The following is a 25,915-nucleotide window of genomic DNA, read 5'->3' on the forward strand; positions in this document are numbered from 1 at the left end:
ATATTTTATATATGATGACAGCAACTCAGTTGAACTACTGTTGTCTCTGATAGATGTTTCTCATAGCTTACCAGTTGCTTTGTTCTGTGGGTGACACATAAACATCCAGCAATTGACTGAACTATCATGATACTTATCCTTTTAGTGGGCTTACAGAAGGATGGTCAAACTAATGTGCAACGTTAAGGATCATTTAGGCATTTTCTGCTCATGACAGCTTGCATGTGTGTGTGTAATGATTGCCAATAGATTTCATTTTATTTTTTTCAGTGCCCCTCATGTCATATAGAAATCCTGTTTTTGTTTTGTTTTTGTTATTAGAGCTATTCGGCTAATTGAAAAGGAGACAGAAAATAGATGTCCACGCCTACAGACCCTGGCGCCATGCCTCATCCTGGTCCTTCCCCTGGACCAGGACCTTCACCTGGACCAATCCTAGGACCTAGCCCAGGACCGGGGCCATCTCCTGGCTCAGTTCACAGCATGATGGGGCCAAGTCCTGGTCCGCCCAGTGTCCCGCATCCAATGCCAACAATGGGGCCTACTGATTATCCACAGGAAGGCATGCACCAAATGCATAAGGTAATAGTTTATTACAAGTGAACCTTTTTTTCTTAGTTGTCTCCACTGATTAAAAAAAGCTACTTACACTACACTTAGACCTGCGTAACCGCTATTTAACATTGTTTATCACCTGCAAAACTGCAGCTACACTCCTGTTTCTGTCTTTATCAGTAAAGATGATGCATATACCAGGTTGAACAGTTTTCTTGTTCTTAGTAGACTCCTTTGAGCTATACAGTTAGTAGTTTGCAAATCTCCGTTTGTAAACTGAACTTTTCAGTAAGATAGACATTACTAGGGAAAAAATTAATTATAGCATTAAAACCTTATGGTAGTCAATTCTAACCACCTTTTTTTCTTCTTCTTCTCTGGACATATCTTGCATTTTTCTGGGGTGGTTTTTAGTTTTGCCTTTTAAAAAATATTGTTAGAGGTCTTTTGCTCACAAATTTACTTACTCTTCTATGTTGATGAAAAACCTGGTTTCCAAGTTATTTTATAAAATCTCCATCTTACTAAGGAATTTTAAACTATGTAGTGTAGAATGTGAATAATTGGATAATTCAGGATAATTTGGGATTATTAAATTAAGTTTGTTTCAATTTCACTGATGTTCTGCTCTCAGAAATATGTAGTAACATCTTAGAGAGCCAAGGTACTGAAAATGTTTTAGTAACTATCATTGGTTCCACTTGGAATTGTTAGATGAATATAGAAAAGAAGTTTTAAAGTAATATAAATGTATTTACTTCTCAACTTCTTCATGTTGCCATTTTCACATATGGATCAATTTCATTTGTTAGAAACAGCTAAAACAGTGTCCAGTCTGTAGCAACATGGCACTACTGTCTTTTGTGTGAAGAACTGTATTGTTAAAATGGCTAATAAAACAAAGACAGATGAAATGAAGGAGGCTATGATCCAGCTGCCAGTTTGTACTGAACTGTTATAATTTCTGAGAGGTCAGTACATTCAGTTACTAGAAGTTTTGTGTTCGAATCTTGAAACATGTAATTTAGCTATTAGCCAGATTACACATTTGCAATTGCCATTTCCTTGTTTGTGGGGTCAGTTACAGCAAAAGCTTCCAGTACTTTGCTGAATTCCCCAAACTTCATAGACAGCTGAGGTTTTTACATCCTTAAGCTTCTTTCTTTCTAAGAGATTCTGTACCTGCAGAAGAGGTTGGCACCTCTTATGGTTATAATATATATGGTGTATTTGTATATATAATATATATATCATACATATATATGGAATTTTCTGTTAGAATGGCTGAATTCTCCCTACATTGTGTTTTTAACTGTTATATCCCATTTTACCATGTGTGTTTCCCAGACTTTTAGAGCTATGTTAGCATTAGAAACTGACCAACAACTGTCATCCCACAAAGTTCTCTCAGACACTTTAGAGGCATCTCGGAAGTTCTGTGAGCCAGAGTAGAAATTCTTCCATTGAGGCGGCATTGAAATATTTTAAGAAATGCACCATGAATGTGAAGAGTCTGGATAGCTAATTGTAAGATGGCCAGTCAGTATAGCTGTAGTAAAATTACTTTCCTTCTTTCTATACTTTGATTCTGATACTGGAATAAAGGCTGTAATTTCACAAGTCTTTATTTTAGTAGCAACAGCCTTGCTGTCCTGTAGTTTGCCACTTCACAAGCTCCAGCATGCCTTTGTGTGTGTGACTGAGCTAGAAAATGGATCTATTGAACTGTTGCACGTGAAAAAAGAAAAATCTTTGTTAATTTTTCCGTGTAGATGAATTTCTTGGTCTGTTTTCGTCTGTAACCCCAGAAACAGTGTATTGTGACAGCTGAGGGAAGGGTCTGTTTAAGAAACACTGTGAAAGGGTGCCTCTAGACTGTTTTGCAGATTTTACTTGCGTGTTGTTCCATCTAATTAAAAAACTGGTCAGCCACCTGCAGTTTGATGAAGTACATGTTTTCTTCCTGCTTAATGTTATGTAAAGCAGCTTGACTTTCAAGTCATGACATAACATAATGCATATTTTTTTCCTAATGAAATGCAGTAAAAGTGGGAGATTGCACAAAAAGCATCCTGGCTACACAATTGCTTGTCGGCTACACATCCCATGTATGCAAGAGGATGTGGTTCTTTTAAAATTCACAAACTAAGTAGTTAAACACCTTCTGTGTTAGATGTTTGACTAGCTTATGAAAAATAATATAATGCATAAAAGTAAAATCCAAAGTAGACAACAATAGAGAAAACACTGATACAAATTAATTCATAAATAATAATTCCTGAAGTATGTTTCCTTAAAAACAGTTAATATGAAAATTAAAGGCTATATATTCACTTAGTAACCAGAAAACCCTTCCACAGGAAAAATTGCTATTGATTTACATAATGCAGTTTTGACAGAAACAATAAATTAGCTATCTTTCATGCTACTTTCTTAAGTAATATTTAGACTGTTGATCAGATTGCCACGGAAGTACTTGATTCCACATCTTACTGAAATATATCTTGCATGACAGACAGCTACATTTAAGTAGAAATACTTAGAAGTCTGTCTAGTTGGGGGACTGTTAAATGCACAAACTCAACAGCTTCAGAGAGCCTCATGGGGTGAAAGTACTTGGAAGGTGGAAGATACTAAAGTAAAGCATTGTTACATAGTTGCTTTAATCTTACAAAGTAGCTCCTCTGCAGGCAGAACATAGGGCCAGGTTAGATGGTTTCAGTCTTATTTCACGCAACTTTCTGTATGCTCTTGTGCACCAGCTGGGCCACATGATTTTAACTGCTTAACTCTTAGTTATGACAACAGTATAGCTGTTTAATTTGCATCATTCTCACTTGAGGGATGGGAAGAGTACTGCAAGTTCTTGGTTTGTGTTCTCTTCCATTTAATCATAACCTGTTGCATAATCACTTCTTTTGTGAATTTGTGTACTGTAAATGATTACTGGCAGTGGAAGAATTGTGATGTTGTGGGCAATATTACCATTTTGGGTGAGTGAGAAAAAAGTAAGTGACAGGAAAGTCTTCCTACAAAAATGGTAATTTTTTACTAAATATATTATTGTTAACTCAGATGTTCCCTTAAAACAGAAGGCAAATGGGTTCCTATTTCCAGTATTGTTGTCTAACATATCTGTGCACATTAGACGTTCTGAGGATCTTAAAATTCTGTTGAGGTCCTGGAAGTAATGCTTTTTTATTCCACAGGCATGTTGCCTGCAATATTTTTGTTGTATGTGTTTACATTCGTGAAAAAAGAAAAAAGTATTGTTGCCAACTTTGAAAAATCAGCACTCATGTAAAATGGTGTTTCAGTGATTTCTATGGCATTAGCAGAATTGTTGGCCAAGTCCTTACTGCAAGGACAAACATAGTCAGTCTGGTTGTCCCACCAGTGATGCATGCAGTTATGCTGTGCAGTTATGTGACAACACATTGCTGTTTGGTCTACATAAATTTTGTTAGTATAGAGGCTCCACAGTCTAGAAGAAATATAGTTTAATAATTCATCTTTGTTTGTTTCTTTGCTTGTTTTTAAGAAGGGTGAAGGAAACTAAAAAAACCCCAATAATCTGACAGTTTACCTGGAAATAAGTCAAACAATGCTGCCTGAGAGAAGAGACCTTAGTTACTAAATGCAGAGTAAAAGCAGTGTAGACAGAACATTCCTTATGCATTAGGCATTGTGTCAAGTCTGTAAGTCTGCCAAGTCCGTAGGTGTGGGCTTGCATACAGCTGAAGCTCATCCCTCATGGTGTTTTCTGGAAGCACTATTTATGTATCTGGCCTGTTCTGTGCTTGTTCTTGTTTGTGGAAACCAATGAAAATAGTAATGTGTACTCAAAGTTGAATGTGTCACAACTTGCTGTTTCCCTTCTGTAAGTACCTTAATGTGGTAGTAGTGCTCTATTGGTTGTATAGGTTACATTTCTCCTGATATTGTGGAAGATATCTTTAATAATTTATACAGGACTGAAGAACTTGCAGAAATTGTGTTGTGTGTAAAGTCCTTTCTGTATCTTTTAACCTGTTACACAGATTTACAGAAATCAGCTAACTCTGTAACTACATAGTGAGTCAAAGAAGTTATGAAAAAGAACTATTTTTCAGTTCTTGTATTCCTCAGCTGAATTGTCTCCCCTATTTGTATAGAGTTTTTCTGTCATCAGTAGAGGTGCTTTTAGATATAAAACATTATTGGAAGTACAAGCCTCTTTGCATAAATTATCAGTACTGCAAGCATTAAAACTAATTTTGTCTTCAAAGGAGTTTGTCATCTTCATCTTGTGTAGCCCATTCTTGGTGTATTTAAGCTTCCTTCCATTAGACTGAAAGCATTTCATTTTGCTACAGGTGGTTGGTGTTTTAGTTTGTTGTTGTTGTGTTTTTGTGTTGGTGTTTGTTTTTTTTTTAAGTACTGACCTTACAAACCCCTCTTCTTTTGATAACTTTTTTCCCATAGAAGCATTCCTATGATTGATGTTTTCTTGTATGGTCACATCTTTATCTTTCTGTTCCATTTTGGTTTTGTTTGTGTGGTTTTTTTTGTGTGTTTTTTTTTTTTTTAATTTACCTTTTAAAAAGCTACATAATTGTTCCTCTCTGTTACTCTTTGTTAATGCCAGTTCTTTTCCCCACCTTCGGTATGCTGCTCCTTCTGATGCTCTGGGTGTACATGCTGTGTCCCATCTTAGTCCCATCACAGCTGCCTGCATCCACGGCAGTTGCATGGTTGCCACCTGTAAGTGCAGTGTTGCCCGTCCCTGCAGTCACACCACACATGTGTACCCATCCTCTGTTCTGGAAATAAATTTCCTACACAATCTTCTCCTCCTCTTAGTGGCCCTAAAGATTTAGTCCTGAACACATACTGTGACAAAACAGGAATGGATCCAGCTTTACAGGTGTTTCAGTTCCTGTAGTATTAAGCTTCCGCAGGTGGAATGTGAACTGAGTATTCTCTTCCATGCTGGTTATCTTTGTAAGCAGAGGCAAAGGGAAGGAGAGGGATCTTCATGCCTCAGAAAAGGGCATTGGGATTTACTTGGTCAGCGCAGTGGAACTATTTTTAATGTGTCAGTCACCTCTCTCTACATTTCTGCTCCATATCCCAAGTTCTTGTAATCAAAAATAGCTTCTCAAGTAACAGGTATTTTTCTGATAGAAGTTCTTTTCACAGATGTTTTTATATGGCCATGACAACTAAAAGATTTGATGAAACATAAAAAATGTATTTTATTTCTCCTTTTCTCCTTCTAACCCATAGTTTCTGATAAGGTAAAATAATAGTGAAATCCTTTAGAAATACTGATAAACGCCCCCTCCCCCCCACCATGTGTTTAAAGATACTTTGAATCAAATCAAATTATTGCAATGGAAAGTGGAAAATTTAAATGAAGGGTTTACAGAGTAAAATTTGGAATAATTTTGTGGAAAGGATGACCTATGTTTAGGTCTGCTTTAAATTGATTCATGTGTAACAAATTTCTCAAAAAGAAGAAGTGTGAAAGAGTCTTTTTTTCTGTGACTTGATGCAGCTTCTTGCATGCTCTTTTTGTTTAAGTGCCCATATTTTCCAATTGGATAAGTTTTCTTAACTCTCTTTTTAAAAAGAATTCTCAATAAATAGCTGTGTGTTTAGATAAAAAGAGACTGGAAGGTCTTTGTTTGCAGTAGGCTTTGCAAGAACGTTTAGTATGTGTGCATGCAAGGGTTACAGAGAGGGGGAGAGCTGCATATTTCTGTAGAGAGAAGATGCCAGCCTGTTCTTTCCTAATACAAAGCCTGCAGAGTTCCACGTTAGAAGTTCATGAGCATAATCCCTTCCCTATTTAGGGACCTGATGTAATTTTTGCTTTCAGGTAAAACTTCTTAGTTTTCTTAAGACATCTTCATTCTGATGTTGCTTTTCCACTCTTTTCACATTCAGAGTGCTCAGTTTCTATTATGGAGCCTTTTCCAGTGCCCTGCATGCCTTCAGCTTGTTTTTCTGATCCTGAGCTGTCTTCTATTGGTGATCTGAGGAAGGCACTTGGCCCTGTTTTGCATTTCAAGTACCATGGGAACTGTAGGTTTTGAGAAGTGAATGAGGTGACAGAAACTGTGGGGACCACAAGTGTTTGAGTAGAACTGTTTTCCCTTCCTTGACTGCATATCCCTGTTTTTGCTTGCAAAGAAGAGGTTACCTCCTGCAATGTTGTCTTTGTTTTTGAAAAGAAACAGTGTTTGGGTCATTCCAGTAGAGCAGTGACTGAAAGGGCAAAGTTTGGGCTAAAAATAACTCCAGCAAAGCCACAGGCTGTACTTTCGTAAGTTGGTGTGTGTTACACTGCTTTGTAATATGAGGCCAATACGGCTTGTGTGTTTGTATTTGGACAGTTTGCCTCCCTGGCATTGCCAAACAGTTCATTAGGAGGGAAAAAAAAATAGTAAAAAGGAAACAGAGGGGACAAACAGTTTAATGGTGCTCTGTGCTTCCCCAAATGTCTGATTCCAGAGGCAAAGGTTCCATTTGTATTTATTTTGAATGACTGCTAAGAGAAGTTTTTAGTCTTTATGTAGTTGTTTAGGTTTTGAGTTAAAGTCCTTTGGATTTTTATAGGGGACTTATATACTATGTCTATATAAATACTTATTTTGTTTTCACAGTCTATTGATGGCTTGCACGAAAAAGGAATGGTTGAAGATGTTCATTGTGGCTCCATGAAGAGTATGCGACCTCCTCACCCTGGAATGGGCCCACCTCAGAGTCCAATGGACCAGCATAGCCAAGGTTTATACATATTGTGCATGCTCTATGATTTTGGGGCCACTTTTCTTCACAAAGAATCAGGAGTTCTGTGTAACAGGTTTCCAGTTATTTCCTTTCAGCTTTGTTTGGAAAGGCTGAACTGATATCACAGGGCAAGGTGAATAACTGAATCTCCTTGCTTCCTGGAGTGTCCATCAGTCATTTATTGGAAAAAAGCTAAGCTTCAAGTCTGTGGCTGGGGCAAGTAATTGAACTAAGTCTATTACAGATTTCAGTTCACATATCTGAAAAAAGCCCACCTATTGCTTTCATATCATATGTGGCTATTGTAAATATAAATGGATTTGGAAATTATTTATTTTAATCCTGCGGTGAAGGAATGATAAGAGAGAAGAACTCAAACATACCTGGAGAAACCCTCTTTAATATCTGTAATGTTTGGTCAAGGTCTGATCAAAGTTCTTTCCAAATTTTTATTTTATGCCAGAAAATGCTAACTTTTTACCACATTGCTATATGCCTTCTTTGTGTCCTTCAGTTTGCAACATAAAAGGACATGTATTCTGTAAGCAGCTCAGTACATTGAAGATTTAACTGGTGACATCTGCTAGTATTAATTAGTTCAGCAGATAAGGCTTTGTATATTGCATAATTAATTACATTACAGCAAAACTTGAAGAATCCCAACTTCGGAACTAGAGTCCTGGTTTGACACACTCTATACAAATCTATCAAGAGATGTTCCATGTTTGATGGATTTACATGTTTATTACATAGGATAAGAGAAATACTGGAAGGAGAAAACAAGTACAGATCAGCAAAATGACTCAGCCTGAACTGCTTTGTGACTTTTCAGTGGGCTGTGACTGAAACCCTAGTCTGTGATTTGTCAGCTGAATCCCTGTCTGGTACCTTGAACATTATAAAGTACTGTTTTTTCCATTACATCTTTCAGTATCAGTTAGGTAAAATAGAATTGACTCTGCAGGGACAAATTCTCCATCCTTTGAAACTTTTCCACTGATTTCATTAAGATGGAAGCATGATCATCCAAGAGCAAGGCTTTGCTTTTGTATTCAGAGACACTCTTTCACCTGTAATGAACTTGTTCCTTAAGATGAACAGAGTGTTTAGTCTGAAGATGAAGATGGGTCCAGTTCAAACATTGTACTCAAAATACAAGACTGTAAGTTGCAAATACTTCAAATGCAAGTAGCTCTGCGTCATTTTCTTCTTTCCTGTGCTGGCCAGGATCAGACTTCAAAGTTGTGTTGCTCTGCGAAAACGGGATTGTATTAATAGCAGCTGTGGCAGGCTAAAGGCTACAGATCCCTGCTTTCTTTTTTGGTGTATGTCAGCAGCTGTTGCAAGGTAAACAGAGTTCTAATGTAAGCAAGCTTTTTAAAGAAATCATTAAAGCCCCCCCAATATGTTATAATATTTTAAATACTTGACGTTATCAAGGAATGTTTTAGTTTTCTTTGCCCATATGTCCACTTTTTTCCTTCTTACACAATTACCTTTTCAGAAAAAATGGTCATGACACTTGATGCTATTCTGATACGTGATGGGAAAAGTCCCATGTGCTAATCCTATACTTCCTTCCCATTAGAGTACATATTCAAGATGGAAAGCCAGGTTTCTTAATAGCCTTTCAACCCATTGGATACTGTCAGTCTAATTTACCCTGGGATTAGAGTCCTGTAGAACAGTTGTGCTTCTACAGGTTTTGTGGAAATAGTCAGTGTTGTAGAAGAGTGAGCTTATCCATGCCTGTGCTCATAGGCAAAGAACAGTAGCAACTCTCTGAGAATCCATGGAAAGATGCATGGTAAATCTTCTAATCTTGACAAAAATCTTCAGTTGTGTTTGGTACATTGTTAGAAACCAACACTTATACCAAGTTTCACATCCTTGTAGACTCTTGAATGTCTGATGGCTGAGCAGTTGCGTACAATTTTTAACAATATGCATGTCAGACAGAAACTGCATCTTAGTAGTTCTAGATCTGTTTTTTTCATGGGTTATTGTTTGTAGGCCTCAATTTGATGTAAAATATGCATGATATATTTGTAGATAATAGATATTTATGTTGCTGTTTCCAGACTTGTGGTGGAAAGTAGCTGAAGAAGTTCAAAACCTCAGAAAATGGATGAACCTAAATTTCTGGTGTACACTTGAAAACATAAGCAGAATGTCCCTCCATCAGTTAAATGTAATTTAGTCTAGCACTGGTTTTGTCTTTTAATTCCATATTACCTTGTATGTAATTCAGGCCATTGAGAATAGTTTTATGGAATAATCATAGAATCATCGTATCGTTTGGGTTGGAAGGGGCCTTTAAAGGTCATCTAGTCCATCTCCCCTGCAATGAGCAGGGACATCTTCCACTAGATCACATTGCTCAGAGTCCCATCCAGCCTGGTCTTGAATGTCTCCAGGGATGGGGCACCTGCCACCTCTCTGGGCAACCTAGGCCAGTGTTTTACTACCCTGATTGTAAAAACTTTCCTCCTTATATCTAGCCTGAATCTGCTATCTTTTAGTTTAAAACCATTACCCCTTGTGCTATCGCAACAGTGTCTATTAACACGTCTGTCCACATCTTTCTTATAAGCCCACTGTAAGTACCAAAAGGCCACAATAAAGTAGCTGGAGCTTTCTTCAGACTCAATGACACCAACTCTCTCAGCTTTTCTTCACGGGAGAGGTGTTCCAGCCCTCTGGTCATTTTTGTGGCCTCCTCTGAACCCTCTCCAATAGGTCCATATCCTTCTTATGTTGGGGTCTCCAGGGCTGAATGCAGTACTCCAGGTGAGGTCTCATGAGAATGGAGTAGAGGAGCAGAGTCACCTCTCTTGACCTGCTGACCATGCTTCTTTTGATGCAGCCCAGGATATGGTTGGATGCCCGCTCATATCCAGTCTTTCATCCACCAGTACCCCCAAGTCTTTCTCGCTTCATCCCACAGCCTGTATTGATACTGGGGATTGCTCTGACCCTGTGCAGGACCTCGCACTTGGCCTTGTTGAAGCTTACGAAGTTTGCAAGGGCCCACTTCTTGTCCTTGTCCAGATCTCTCTGAATGGCATGAAGTCTGCCTTGTCAAACAAATTTCCCATTCTTTTTGTGGAGGTCATAAGCTGAATTGGTTTATCCAAGTGTAGACAGGTCTGGTATAGTAGTTAGTGTTTGTACAGTTGTCAGGAAGATGGATCCTGGCTCATGGATGAGGTTTCTCTATGCATCACTAAAGCCAGTAGTTGTAATAATAGACAGAACTTTATCTGCCTGGTAGTTATAAAGGTTCTTGTCTTGTTACTGTATGACATTGTGATTTAGGAAAAAGATAGCACTAAGTAACATCAATATAACTGAGGTTAAATATATTAAACTAGTTAAATGACAGATTATAAAATCAGCTGTGAATAGAGGACGATCATGCCATTGTGCCTTTTTCTAGTTAGTCTTACAGGGCTCTATTCTGGTTCATTACTGTTCAGGGTATTTGTCAGTGATCTGGAAAAAAGTGTAAAATCAGCACTGGTAGAATTTGGAGACAGCACAGAGGTTTATCAGTAAATAACAAACAAATTGGTTACAAAGGCTGATCAGGATGCTCAGTAGAATGCGCTTATTTCTCCAGCATGGGTTTTGGAACAGCCAACAGAGTGAGATGTCAAGGAGCAAAACAGTTTGTTATGTAGGTGTTATGAGACTGCAGCATGCAAAACAGAAAGGCTGAAAAGAGTTTTGGTTATTCTGGCAGACATAAATGTGAATTGCCATATACAGTGTTTGCAGCCATGAGATGGAATATACCACCTGCATACAGAAGCAGAGATATAATAACTGTAGAGTTGTATCACCTTTTCTAATTAATTAGCTGAAGGCTGTATTGTAGTATTGTATTTCATTCTAGTATCGACAGTTCAGAAAGATGTTGAGAAATTTTTAAGGTAGCATTAAATGTTTGAAACATCTTTTGTATGAGGAGAGGCTGAGGGAGCTGAAACAGCATAGCCTGCAAAAGAACAAGGCTCGGCAATATCTGGTGGGACAGAGTGACCAGGAGGGAGCCAGACTCTTTACAGGGGTTATCGGTAGGGGAGAAAATTGACATACAGTGAAACACATGAAATTCCATCGGAACATAAGAAAACATGGTTTTATTGTAAATGTGACTGAACAGTACAGTGGATTGCCCAGAGAGGTTTTCTAGTTGCCGTCCATGGAGTCAGTCAATACCCAACTGGACATGTTGCTGCGCAGCCTGACATAGCTGACCCTGTTTGGGCAGGGGTTCAGGCTAGATGATTTTGAGAAGTCCCTTCAAAACTTAATGATAATGTGATCTGTGAAATTGTGCCTTATTAGAAGACAAATAAAGGGATAAGGGATGATTTGGAACTTGGAAGACTTTTTTTTTCCTTCCCCCCTGGAGGATATTAAACTCAATTTTTTTTTACTCTCTCTGAGACAAAATATAATGCGGACAGTCTACACATTCCCAGGTGGTAGAAAGGCTTGTAATAGATGTATCCTTTATCTTAAAAAAATCGGTACAAAAACTTGGTAGAAATTTAAATTAGGTGAATTCAGACTGTACTAAAAATCTGCATCTCACTTAGAGAAGATAATTAACCTTTGGGACAAGGATTACCCAGGTATTTGTGGTTTTGGTCACGTTAAATTTAAGTCTACACTGGATGTCTTTTTGATCGGTTTCATAGACCAAAGGGAGGAGATCATTTAGAGGCTAAGAGTCTTTGGTGTGTTTTATACAAGTTAGGTAGGCTGTTGTAGCTGTGGTGCTTCCTTGTTGCCAGGAATCTGTGAACCTGTAAACAAGTTCCAAGTTTCTGAGGAAAACTGGTAAGTTGGAGGGCAAAACAGTGTTTTTAATTCTTTGGGAATGAGAAGATGGATAGTCTTCATAAAATGATGCTGAGTGCAACAGTTGTGATAAATATATAGGCAGTACCCTTCTATCTGCAGTTTACAGTTGGAACTGATCGCAAAATGACGTTTCAATTAAAGGTTAAATATGTTAAATGTTAAATATATTAAATATATTTCAATTAAATGTTAAATATATTTAAAATACAAATATTTCAATTAAATATTAAATATATATATTAAATGTTAAATATATTTTAGTATTTTTTTTTAAAGAAGGTCTTGCAAAAGAGTGTCTCTAAGTACAAAATCAGGAATTTTTATAAAATATGTGCTTACAAATGTGATGATAAGTTAGAAATGAATTGGCCACCTGCACATGCAGTTGTAGATATAATTTATGTACATGAAATGTGCAGTTATGAATGAACAATCTTGGAGTAAAGACCACTGAACTTACTAAGAGCAAGCTGATACAGAATTTTGGAAGTAATGATTCTTACAGTCTGTTTTAAGAAAAAATTAACTGTCCCTTTTTAAGATGAGATGACTGACTTTGAGCAAATCAGAAACATTTGTAAGCTAAATCTGCAAGAACTTTGTCATTTTGCTCATAAATGCCTATTCTGGCACGTTACTGTTCTAAGAATTTTGAATTCTTTTGATTAACAATAATTACTTAAATAAGGTATAAAACTTTATTATTTACATTCTGGATTTTTTTATCTTGATGCTCAGTGGGTTGCTAGTCATGCATAGATAATCTGTTACTAGCTCAGACATTGTCACATTTTTATTGCAGTTATACTGCAGTAGGATGGTTTTCAGAAGTCTGACAGTAATTTATGGGGAAAAGTATTCTGATTCGGTGTCTTTTTCCTCAACAGTTACTCCTTTCCACTCTTGCTGCCAAATTAGAGAAAGGGTAACATTCCTGACTATTTCTGGTGACCAATTTTGTTTCCTTGAACTTATGCACAATTATGTCCCTGTTTAGTCTTAATATCTTTTAGTGCTAATAGCTTAAAAGAAAGGAAAATCCATTGCTCCAGCTCATATTTAGCTGTTTAAGTACTGATCTTACTACACTTAACTGAATTTGGATTGCATTAGAAACTGCCTTCAGGCTTTGTGAATGTTGTCCCAATCTACAAGAAGGGCAACAGGAATGATCACAGCTGCTACAGGCTTGGAAGTCTCACGTCTGTGCCTGGCAAAATTATGGAACATTATTCTGGGAGTTATTGAAAAACACCTGAAAGACACTGCAGAGATCAGTCCCAGCCAGCATGGGTTCATGAAGGGAAGGTCCTGCTTAACCAGCTTACTTTATTTCTGCAACAGGGTTACCCACCTAATTGACCAAAGGAAACCTGGCAATATGATCCTATTTGATACTATCTCTCACAGTATCCCCTTGGACAATGTGTCCGTCACACAGCTGGATAAACACATAGTGCAGTGGGTGAGCAATCGGCTGACAGGCCGGGTTCAAAGGGTTCTAGTAAATGGGGTTATGCTGGGCTGGCCACCAGTCACTACTGGGTTTCCGCAGGATCCATCTTAGGGCCAGCGCTCTTCAATGTCTTTATAAATGACTTGGACACAGGACTTATAAGTTCACTGATGACACAAAACAGGGAAGAGCTGTCGACACTCTTGAGGGCAAAGAGGCCCTGCAGAGGGATCTGGACAAATCGGAGAACTGGGCAGTCACCAGCCGCATGAAGTTCAACAAGGGCAAGTGCCAGATTTTGCACCTGGCAAATGGCAACCCTGGCTGTACATACAGACTGAGAACAAGATGCTGGGCAGCAGCTCCACAGAGAGGGATCTGGGAGTTGTGGTTGATGGCAAGTTGAACATGAGCCACATGTCCTGGCAGCCAAGAGGGCAACCGTGTCCTGGGTGCATCCAGCACAGCATTGCCAGCCGGGCAGGGAGGTGATTGTCACACTCTGCTCTGCACTGGTGTGGCCTCACCTGGAGCACTGTGTGCAGGTCTGGGCAACACAGGGTAAAAAAGACATAAAGCTACTGGATAGTGTCCAGAAGAGGCTACAAAGTTGGTGAAGGGTTTGGAGGGGAAGCTGTATGAGGAGTGGCTGAAGTCACTTGGTTTATTCAGCCTGGAGGAGACTGAGGGGAGACCTCATCATGGCTACAGCTTCATCACAAGGGGAGGAGGAGGCCCTGAGCTCTTCTCTCTGGGACCAGTGACAGAACCCAAGGGAATGGCAGGATGATGTGCCAGTGTGGGTTCAGGTTGGACATTAGGAAAAGGTTTTTCCCCTAGAGGGTGCTGGAGCACTGGAACAGGCTCCCCAGGGAGGTGTCACAGCCCCAAGCCTGACAGTGTTCAGGAAGAAACTGGACAACACCCTCAGACACATTGTGTGAATTTAGGGGTTGCAAATGCAGAGACAGGAGTTGGACTCGATCTCTGTGGGTCCCTTCCAACTCAGGACATTTTATGACACTATAATTCTATGAGTGAACTGTGCTGAAAAACTCAGTATTGATATTAGAATTATGAAATCTACTGTAAATTGCTAAACAGTGTTATCCAGAATACATAAAATGTGTCTAGATATCAGTTTGTAAGAGGAATGGGGAGGAATTGCAAAGAGAAGCCAAATATCTGTATAAAATAAAATATTTTTTGTTAGAAAGATTTCATAAAACAATATAAATTCACTGAAATAAACAATTCGTGTGTTTTTCTGGAATTTTGAACAAATTAAATGCAGTTGCTGTGCTACAGCAGTGAATCAGACCAATATGAACAGTTCTTTGTCTTTTCTTGCTACTTGTGAGTGGAAACGTAAGTGCTCCTGGAGTTGAAAGTTTTGGGACTTGATCTGTATATATGTTTAATTATCATGCAGTGTTTGTTGAACTTCTTATGAAGGTACTCCAGTTAAATATAACTCAGAGAATTCACGAGATTACTGCTACTTAACAAACAATGTTGTCTCTACTGTTCCTAAGTTAGCTGTACTTCCTTTTTATTTTATTTATTTTATTTTTTTTTTAGCCTTTTAAAGATGAGAAAATATCTGTCATGTTATCTGTCTACCTGCCAGCATAAGGACTCTCGACAGTTTATTTCTAAGTCCTAATTTTAGATGGCTTGCACACACATGACCTCTTTCCTTTTTTTGAGAGAGAGTTTCACAAGAGCTGGTGTTAACCATATCCATACTACTAACAGGGAAATGTTGTATTTGGCTTATTTTAAGAAAGTTTGTAGCTTTGGTCCAGCATGAACGTATTTTTCCATTGTATTCCAAGATGTTATACTTTCCTACTGTTTATCATGGGCATGTGCTTGATTTCATTATTTTTTTTAAACTAACTTTAATTGATGGTTGAAGTAATAGTTAACATAAATGAGTTACATAACTGAATTTCATCAATCCAGTCTATTTCTTCGTAATACAAAAATTCTCTTACAGTCACATTTTGAGTAAAAGTATACCCTTCCTGTCAGTTTGAGTAGAAAGATTTGACATTCATCATCCTCAGACACTCTCATCATTTAAGTCGCCTTAACTTTCAGTGGGAGTCAAGAGCTCTGTTGAATTTTTGAGTGTTTGGACTGGTAAAACTTTCACTCTTTCTATCTAATATTTGTTACCATGCTTTAAAATTCATGTGTGTTTTCCTCTGTTTAGTTACAGTGTTACAAGTGTGGAAAAATCTTGCTCAGTTTTTAACTCTTTAATTCTTAGCTATAAACAGATGAGGAAGATGTTCTTTAGTTCTGTTAACTAAAATGGAATTAAAAGCAATTACAGCAGAAACGGTTTTGTACAGTCTGCCCTCCAAAAATATCTGTGTTTGGTACAGTGTTAGAACTAGGATTTCTTCAGGTGTCAATACTGTAAAGAATACGTGTTGTTTATGACATGTTGTGCTATATTTCTCTCAAACAAGCTGATATCAAAGTGAGATGAAGAGATTGTTGCTAATTATGCATACAGTTAAGAAAGCAGCGGTTTTTAACTGCTGAAAATTTGAGAAAGACTTTTGACATAGCCACTTCTACAACCCACTGGAGGATTACGGTGAAGACAGAACCAGACTCTCCTCAGAGGTGCATAGCAAAAGCACAAAAAGTAATGGTCATGATTTACACATGTGAAATTCTGATAGGGCTTAAGGGAAAGAAAACTCACCGTGAGAGTGATAAACTATCACCATAATTGGAGATTTTCAGAACTTACCCAGATAAGACCTGGAGAAACCTGATGAAACTTTGAAATTTCCACAGCTTTAAATGATGGGTTGGGATGCTTGGCCTCCCTTTCCTGGTGTCGGATGCCTGCTCCTCTGTGTATTTTTAAGAACTAAAGGTTGTCTGTTCCCCTTCACAAGGACACAGAACTCTTCTGTTGCAAGTATTCTGCAACCTTATCACTTAGTGCTTTTGCCGCCTTCCATTCTGAAAGTTAAATTAAACAGAGTAGCTTATGCAGAACATAAACCAAAATTTTCTGTGGAAAATGTAGGGGAAAGGGTACTTAACAGTTCAGCAAGTAACAACCAATGAGCTAGGCATTTAAAAATGTGTTGAATACTTATTGTGGAAATCTGTGCGTGCTGCGGTGAAGTGTATTTGAAGTGCTACATAGCAGATGAAAGCATGTTTGCAAAGTTCAGAAAGGTGTCTGTCTTGGCTTGTATATTAAACATTCCTAGGGACTGTGTCTTTAATTTTTTTTTCCTTTTACGACACAGGCTGGTGAAACTCAATCTTCGTGACTCTTCATGTGTCCTCATTCTGAGCCCATGTGTGCATGCTCACCTTTATTAGAGTATGGGTAGTAAGACAGGAAAAAAGCAGTTGGTATGGAGACTTTATCAGGACAGGCTTGTGACTGCGTGCATTGTCACACTGCTAAATCTTCGGAAAGTTTTCGAACTTGAAAATTTCCATATAGTATCACAACATTCAGGTTCTGTAAATGCCACATATTAGAGCCTTTAAAAGAAGTTTGGAAGGCTTTTGTTCTTTCCTGAGATATTTTATTGGAATTTTGTTGTCATTCTTACTCTCCTCAAGCCTAGATTCCTATTGTCAAGAATCCTAGTGCATAGGACAGTGAGGAAGAAAGTGTAAGTAATATATATCTAGAAAGCTCAAAAAATGCCTGCTTCTAAAACCTCATTTCTACAAAACATGGTCACGGACTTGCAACTGGACCTGTCAGGAATGAACACAAGTGCCTAAGTTCTTACACCACAGTTTTAGACTTTATAGTCCAGATGGATTTCAAGATCCTGGGTTTGAAATCTGTCATTAATTAAGGAATATGTAACTTGAACAATATAACTTAATGGGGAGAAAGAAACCTATCTTTGAAAGACACTTTTGAAAACAGTGTAAGTTGGAGTAGGTACTATTGAAGGTAAATTCTTAGAATTTACCTTCAATAGTACCTACTCCATTACAATGTAATCATTGCATTTTATGGTATAAAACAATAATGCAGTTCTGTATTTTGGTTTTCATTGTGGTTTAGTTGTTGTCCTTTTAAAGGACTGTGCTCAGTATGAGGGATTTGTAGCTTCCTCTCTTGAAAAAAACAAAGAGGTGAAAGTAGGTTAGTGGAAGGAGATGAATAAGTCAATTAAACTTTATGGTTATTTATCATAGCTTTTGTCACCACCAATGAATTTATAAACATTTTTATATTGACTTAGTCAATAACGTCAGTAATTTTAACTTTCTAAGGTCTCCTTCTCCCTTTTTCTTGAACTCCCAACATCATGTCCTTGTTTTTTCTCTTGAACTGCTTAATTTTTTTTATTGTCAGTGCAGTCGTCTTCCTTTCCTATAATCTCTTTTAGTCACAAAATTGAACTCAGTCTGTTTTTGTCTTGTCTCCTCTGGTATTTTCACATCACAAAGCCATTTTTTCCCTACTGTAATTCTACCAAATTTTCACTTTTTATGAGAGCTGATATCCTCTCTTCTTTGTCCTGTATCTCAGTCATTTACAACCTTTAATTTATTGTGGAATATTTTCATCCCCAGATCTCAGCACTGATGAACTTTCAGTTCTTTAGCACTCTCATTTATCCACTTGTGTAAGTTCTAGTGATTACAGCTGATGTCATCTCACATTGAGACTACTTTGAGATTGTGCTTATGTTTCCCTTACTGAAGGGCCAATAAGAACAGTGATACCAAACAGAGGGCAAAATTACTTGATCTGATGATGAAATTGATGAAGTTTCGCTTGAAAGTGTCAGGAAGAGTGGAGGAAGAGTAGATTTGGAGTCACAGAACCGTGAACTATAGCAGGAACTTTGGAGTTCAGTGATCTATGGCTTGTTGGTGTGGTTTTGTTTTGTTTTGTTTTTTCCGAGCTTTCTTTAGGCTTTTCAAATTGATAAGAACGTTATTTGTGCTCCACAATACCAGAGTGAAGTGGGTAAATATAGTTACATCTTTTTCACTCTTGATGGACATCTTTAAAATCTAGCTGTCTGTTGCACATTACTTGGAGGATTGCTCTTTGTATTTTTTTCTCCGACATGCTACATATTCTTGGAAATATCACCAAAAATGTATGCCATCTCTTTACATGACTGCATTGTGAAGTTCAAGGAAATATGTATTAAGTATCATTAAAATTAAACTTAAAACCACTGCATTAGCAAGTCCAGTAATAAGATAAAAACATGGTTCACTTCACAACTTTGGAGAATAACAGAGTCTTTAGCAGCTTCTTCAGAATGTGATTTTTGTGCTTGCAGTTGATGTTGCATGTTCTTGAGCACCCAGATGGTAAAAGGCATTGAATATTCTTTGTCTGGCTCAAACCTTTAATTTGTATAAATGGAAGAGCGGTTGTATAGAAATTCTATACTATCTATTTCTATTTCTGTATGTTGGTGAGATTTGGAAAAGAGGGCCTGTGTCAATGAATGGATATTCCTTGATGTGTATGCATCAAAATAGGCTTAAAATATTAAGCTGTAAAATAGGCAGACTTCACTGCATGTGTTACACAATGAAATATTTGTCCAGCATTCCAGTGAAACAATACCACATCCTGATGCTTCTGTATTGTATTTCATATTTTAGTTTGTCTTAGTCGAAAGAATAGCTCACGAGTCTATCTTGATATCCCAGGGAACATCAGGTTGCATTTTTGTATGTGCAGAAAATACTATAGCTATCTTGACTCGAGGGAGATGTTTTTATATGCTATGTACTGTTAAAGGAATTTGACAGAACTTAGATTTGACTAACCAGAGAGGTAAATTTGTGATCCTCTTACCTGTTCTAGGTTATATGTCTCCACATCCATCTCCACTAGGAGCACCAGAGCATGTGTCCAGTCCGATGTCTGGAGGAGGTCCAACTCCACCGCAGATGACACCAAGCCAGCCAGGGCCTGTTATACCAGGAGACCCACAAGTTATGAATCAGCCTAACAGAGGTCCTTCCCCTTTCAGCCCCGTGCAGCTGCATCAGCTGCGAGCTCAGATTCTCGCATACAAAATGTTAGCTAGAGGTCAGCCTTTACCAGAAAACCTCCAGCTTGCTGTTCAGGGCAAGAGGACCCTGCCTGGCATTCAACAGCAGCAGCCTCCCAGTGCCTTCAACAGACAGTCTGGTAAGTGAATCTAGACCTTGTGTCACTGTGCAAGTAATCTTCAAGTTCTACCTGTGGAAAAATCAGAAATGAGAGCTGTGCAGGGCTATGATTTGAGACTGCATTTTGGCATCTGAGTAAACAGCAGCCTTTAGTTTCAAACTTTAGGAAGTGCATTAAACACATATGTTATTAATAGGATATTGTAAAAATTAAAGTAAGTGATTTCACTGTGCAGTGCTGTGTCTGTCCTGATTATGCTTGACATTTTTTGAATGCTAATCATACTTTACTGATTGCAGTTCTACTGTTGTTCAGTCTCCTGTCTGTCACTATGCAGAACAGTAGATAAAAAATCTGGAGCAAGTTGACTGATTGTTCATGTTGTTGAAAGTAAAACAAAGGAAAAATAGTGTCCTGTCAAGTGAAATATGTAAGGAAAATAAAAGATTCTTATTTTTTTCTTGTAATGATAAAAGTTGTTACAGTGCAGTAAGCAAGCACATTTTGGTTCTAAGAAAACTGTTACATGACGGGTCCTTGCACCTGCTAGTTTCTGAACACTTCTGTTGTAGACTTTGCATTAGAAATCAAGAGTTAAGATGATCCTATTTTTTTCTTTTAATTATGTTAATAATTTCACTGTTCATTTTTGTGGATATGACTTTGCTACAGAGTAAGAGTTTTTTTGTAGGAGAGATGATTTCAATATGTTGCATTGCATGTATTCTTTCACAATAACATCTACTTAAATCCATATTTAATAAATAAAAATACTACTTGCCTGAATAGAGTAACATGCTAGAAAGCAGAATGATTTTTGAATACTTGGAAATACTTTGTTTTAAACAGTTTCTTTCCTCTGTCAAATTGCAGGTATTGGGTTACATACAATGAGTGGTGCTGCAACTGGGCCAGGGCCTGCTCCAGGGATGCCTGGGCATACAGCTGCCATTACCCCTAAAACCTGGACTGAAGGTATAGCAGAGTGTAAAGCTAACTTTGTGTCATGTACTGAGTTGTGGATAAATAGTGTGCTTAGAGTTTGAGGAATGATGCAGAGGAAAAAAGCAAAGGCAACGTGAAAAGGCATGCAGAAAAATAATGTCACCGTTACTGTGCCTAAGACTTGAATTGTGGAGAGTCAAACCATATGCAATCAGAATTAAATATGTAAATGACCTGAGGGACACCCATAAAAAGCTACTTAAGTTATGTTCTGAACGTGCTTAATTGCAACAAGCTTGTGTTTCAACTATAGTCTAAGCTATTGTAAACAAAAGTTTTCAAACCATGGTAGAATTAGGCTGTTTGTTTTTTTTTTTAATTGGATTGCTTTGAAAGTTCAGTGTAGCTTTTGAGATCTAATAAACAGTGTAACATTTTTCCCCTGTATGATTATCAGGATTACAGGCTGATTTTATTGTTTGAAAGTAGAATGGAAGTAGTATTGTTTTGAAAGAATTAGAAATCCCTAATATTTTTTGAAGTTGGTTGTTTGATTTTGGTTTTGCCTCTTTTCTTGTGTGTTTTTTTGTTTGGTTTTGTTGATTTTTTTTCTTTTGTTTGTTTTTGTTTGTTTTGTGGGGTTTTTTTTCATTTTTATAGATGTAAAAAGTAAATACAATATTGCAGGCTTGAGAATAACACAGGCTTCTCACACAGTAGAAATGTTATGCTATATTGTTGCTTGTGGGTAGATCTGTGGACAGAGATGACTCCATAACAGTGCATGTCGTTAAAAATTCTTCATCATTAGTGAGCTACTTAGGGCAACATAAAAAGAAAATGAAATACTGATATGTAGTCAGATGTAGAATTGCTTTTCTTGGAATACTCCAAAGGAATAGTTACAATTTGAGCAGAATAATAAAGAGGGGGGAAAGTGTTTCTTGAGAGGCTGTATGTATGGATTTACCACACACAGTGCCTTCTAGCTCAAATGCTGCTACTGAAAAATGCTGGTAGGTATACAAAATTATTAGATGGATAGTTTAAATAATCTGGTATGTCATAATAATGTGCCTGTCCTGTTTAACTCAAAGCTGCTTAGTTTTTGTCTTTTTTTATTCCTGTTTTTATTTTCTGTAAGAAGAAAACCTGTCTACCCTTGCTCTGTCTGTTTGGAGGTCTTATTTGATGTACTTTAAAAGATTTTTCTTATTTCTTTAAATTCGTTTTTCATTCATTACACAGTTGCTCATGGTAGTATTTGTTTTACAGTTCAGTTTGCATGATTCCATGAAAACTGGGACTACACAGAGGTTTTTGGTGGTTTTGCTTTCTGTGCTTTTTTTTTTTTAAATAAGCTGAAATGCAGTGTTGCTAAATACAGAGTGCACAGCATGTGCTCAAATTCCTTCTCTGGAATTCAGTGCAGGTGTGTGAGTGACACGTGGTGAGCTCTGAAGGAATCTTTTTACCTGGATTTCAGGATGCTGAGTTTTAATTAAGGTTAAATACAAGATTGCAGGTGTACTTTATAGTTGCTTTTCTTAGCATTAAATCACTATGACTCTTCAGACAATTGACATCTTTGTTGTTGCAATGTCTGTTGTCAGTGATGATTTTTGAACATCAGAATGCGTGGGTGGCTTGTTGTCATAATGACATACTGAAATCTATGACCCATAGTGTCTCTAAGTGGTAGTTACTTTTTTCACATTAACTGCAGTGAGACGATGAGGATGCTGTAAGATAAAACAATAATAAAATTCATGGTGTTTTAAATACTTCCATAAACTTAATAGGAGTAGCAAAAGAAAGGCTGTTTGTATATGACAGGTACTTCTAAGTACAGTTGTAGAAATTTTAATGTGGCTGTCTAGTTGTGATAGAGCTCTAAAAGCAGACCTACACATGCTTGTTGTCAAGTTGTGATTATAGATGCCTTCTTCTAAGTGTTGCATGGGTAGTGATCAAGAAGCAGAATTATGTCCTACACTTGCACAAAATCAGTTCTACAACCGTTTTACTTCTTCTAACAGTAGAATTATCAGTCAGCAGTAATGGGAAAAGAAATGGCATTCATCATAAAGTTTCAGGTGCTTTGTTTTCCTTTGGACATCTTGCAATGTACGGTATACTTGCATTTTAGTACATCTTTATAAAATACTGACTGTAGTCTACATCAGTGCTCTTTTTTGTGGTATTATTGAATGTTTACCTTACCTTCACATTCTGTCTTCAGAAACTGTCTTGATTTTCTTCCTGCATTCCATATTTTGCGTAACAAACACGTACGTTCTCTGATGCAGGCACAGCCCCAGACATGAGCGTCTCCAACACGCCGCAGAAGCTTCCTGCCCCACCACCCAGCGGGAGGCCCTCTCCTGCCCCCGCTGCTGCACAGCCGGCCGCCGCCATGCCAGGACCTTCGGTGCCGCAGCCACCACCTGGACAGCCGTCACCCATCGTTCAGCTGCAGCAAAAGCAGAATCGCATCAGCCCTATCCAGAAGCCACAAGGACTGGATCCAGTTGAAATACTCCAAGAACGTGAATATAGGTAAAAGCAAATAGCAAGATTCAAATGCATATGCAGATTTTTGGTTTTCACTTTCTCAACTGAAACTGCTTGCAATCAGCTACTGTAGTGACAACTGTATAAACAGTTTCCAGAGAGAGACAATGTCAAAAAGAGGTATGGAAACATTGAATCAAACAATGATTTAATTCTGCCCCAGGCTATGAACTAGTAAAACACACTGGCAGTATCATTGCAAACCAGATACATTTAAGACAAGCACAAGGACTTTACTGGATTAGTGTGTTACTTGGATGCTGCAAGCACTGAAAACTGAGAAATCAAAATCCTTGTATTCTGGAGATAAACCAATTCAATGCAGAAAGTTTTCAGAATTATAAACAAAAGGGAAGTTAGAAGAGAACAGTGGAGGTCAAAAGGCTGATTAGTTAGATGCCACAGCAAAACGAAATTTTAGTAGTGATGATGTTGTTGGCAGGACTACCAGAGAGTAGAGAGAATATTAAGGAGGCTAGAGAGAAGATGAAAAAAAAAAATGGTTATCGGGAAGCATGATGTTTGAAAGTTGTCTTGAGTGTCCTAATTAGATGGTGAATTATATTCATTACAAAATATAGAGGATGACATTTCTTGTGGAGTTAGAAGAGGCTCCTTCCCTCTTCCCATCAGTAAGGCTATTAAACAATTGACCTTGAGAAATCTGCAGAGCAGAAGTATCTTGAACTGCACCTAAAATATGTTCCTGATCATTACTAGTCAGAGGAAAGAAACTGCACTTAATGTATTTGCTTGTTCTGGACTGATGATGCATCTTGCAGTTAATGTAATAATGAGTTTGTAGGGGAAGGCAAACAAAAAGGATGGTGACCTCATGGAAGCCTGGTTCAATGACTTTCAGCTTATAATGGTAAAACACCATGAAGTGTTTTAGGATGTGGTGCCATGTCCAGAATCCAGGCCTTGATCCTAGAAAACTTTTGCTTTTTGCATAAGATAATGCTTAAGTAATGCATTGGCATGTTGGTGTGGGCATTCTGTCAGTCTTATCCCTTTTTGCCTCTTGGCCATAGCAGTTTCAGCGTGAGTGATCGCTTTGTCTGATGTCTTTTTCAGAAAGCCTGTAGAACACACCATTACACAGTTTCACAGTTGCTCAGAGCAAAGAATGGTAGCACTAGCCTGAGCCAAGAATCATGTGGCCAGTGTAAAGTAAACGTTTCTCCATCAGTTAACCTGAAATTACTACTCTTGTCTTTCCAGCCCTGTTCCGTTGCACCATTTGTGCCTAACTATTATGTCTTATTATGCATAAATGGAGGAAGGTGAGGAGTGACCAAAAATACCGGTGTTGCTTTTACTGATGTGGGGAACATCTAGAGAAAAGCTTTGAAAAAAAATCAGTTTATCAGATTTTGTGCTTTGGATGGTGCTAGACTTAGCCAACATGATGTATTCACACTTCCTTCATAAAAAATTAGAAAAAAGTCAATATAAACATTTGTATCCTGAAACCAGTGAAGTTAGTGAAAGCTTTATGAAATTGGTTGTCTCTTGATCTATCAATCTCAAGTTAATGTTTTTAATAATGAGGTATTACACTTAAAAATACTGTTTGAATTACTCATTTTCAAGAAAGGACAGAATTATCACACAGGTATTTTAGGGATTCATATTTCAAACAATACAGATAGACCCAAAAGGTAAAATTTTGGTATGCTGCCTTATTGTGGGAAAGCATGAACTTTGAATCTGATTAAATTATAAATTCTTGAAAGTTAGAGATTAGGTTTACTCAGTGATTGTAATGATTTTGACTGGGATAGAGTTAAATATCTTCAGAATAGCTTGTATGTGGCTGTGTTTTGGATTTGTGCTGAAAATAGTGTTGATAAGATACTGGTGAGCAGTGCTTGCACAGAGTCAAGGCCCTTTCTGTTTGTCACACCGCCTTGCCAACAGGTAGGCTGAGTGTGCACAAGGAGATAGGAGAATACACAGCTGGGACGGCTGACCCCAACTGACCAAAGGGCTATTCCATAGCATATGATGTCATTATTCTCAGCAATAAAACTGAGGGGGGACGTTACTGGGGGCTCACTGCTTGGGGACTTGCTGGGCAACAGTTGGTTAGTGGTGAGCGATTGTTTTCATTTGTATAGCTTGTCTTTCTTGGTGTGTTTTGTTTGTTTGTTTTTCCTTCTCCATTTTTTAATGTTTTTTACTCTCATTCCCTTAAAATTTTTAATTATTGAACTGTTTTTATCTCGGCCCATGAGTTTCTTTCCTTCTTTTGCCCTTCCGATTCTCCCCACATTCTGCTGGGGGTGAGGGGGCAGACAGCAAGCATCTGTGTGATGCTTAGTTGCTGGCTGGGGTCAAACCATGGCAGTGACCTTAGAACATGGTGTTTCTGAACTAAACATGTGAAGTGTGCTGCAAAGACTAATTTAGTGCTAATTCATGAGCTACATGATAAAAGTTAATTGTTGGGGTGTTAGGCCATTTCTCTTGTTGCATACACACCTCTCAAGTGCATAATGGCAGACTTTCAGGGGAGAATACATGCTACTGCATACAGATTTGTGTTTCTTAATGGATCATGTTCATGA

General features: G+C 37.8%; 1 protein-coding gene across 4 annotated transcripts in view; it reads left to right on the plus strand.

Moving 5' to 3' along the window:
• Positions 1-25,915, plus strand: part of SMARCA2 (SWI/SNF related BAF chromatin remodeling complex subunit ATPase 2) — a 118,170-nt gene that overhangs the window by 9,948 nt on the left and 82,307 nt on the right. For all 4 annotated transcript variants that reach the window (XM_080361928.1, XM_080361929.1, XM_080361931.1 and 1 more), the window contains exons 2-6: positions 322-582; positions 7,206-7,329; positions 19,512-19,841; positions 20,697-20,798; positions 23,078-23,327. In XM_080361928.1, coding sequence (XP_080218054.1) covers positions 358-582; positions 7,206-7,329; positions 19,512-19,841; positions 20,697-20,798; positions 23,078-23,327 — 1,031 coding nt within the window. In that variant the 5' untranslated portion in view covers positions 322-357. The remainder of the gene's footprint in view (positions 1-321; positions 583-7,205; positions 7,330-19,511; positions 19,842-20,696; positions 20,799-23,077; positions 23,328-25,915) is intronic.

Source organism: Nesoenas mayeri, assembly GCF_963082525.1.
Source record: "Nesoenas mayeri genome assembly, chromosome: Z".
In the NCBI taxonomy this organism is placed as follows: domain Eukaryota; kingdom Metazoa; phylum Chordata; class Aves; order Columbiformes; family Columbidae; genus Nesoenas; species Nesoenas mayeri.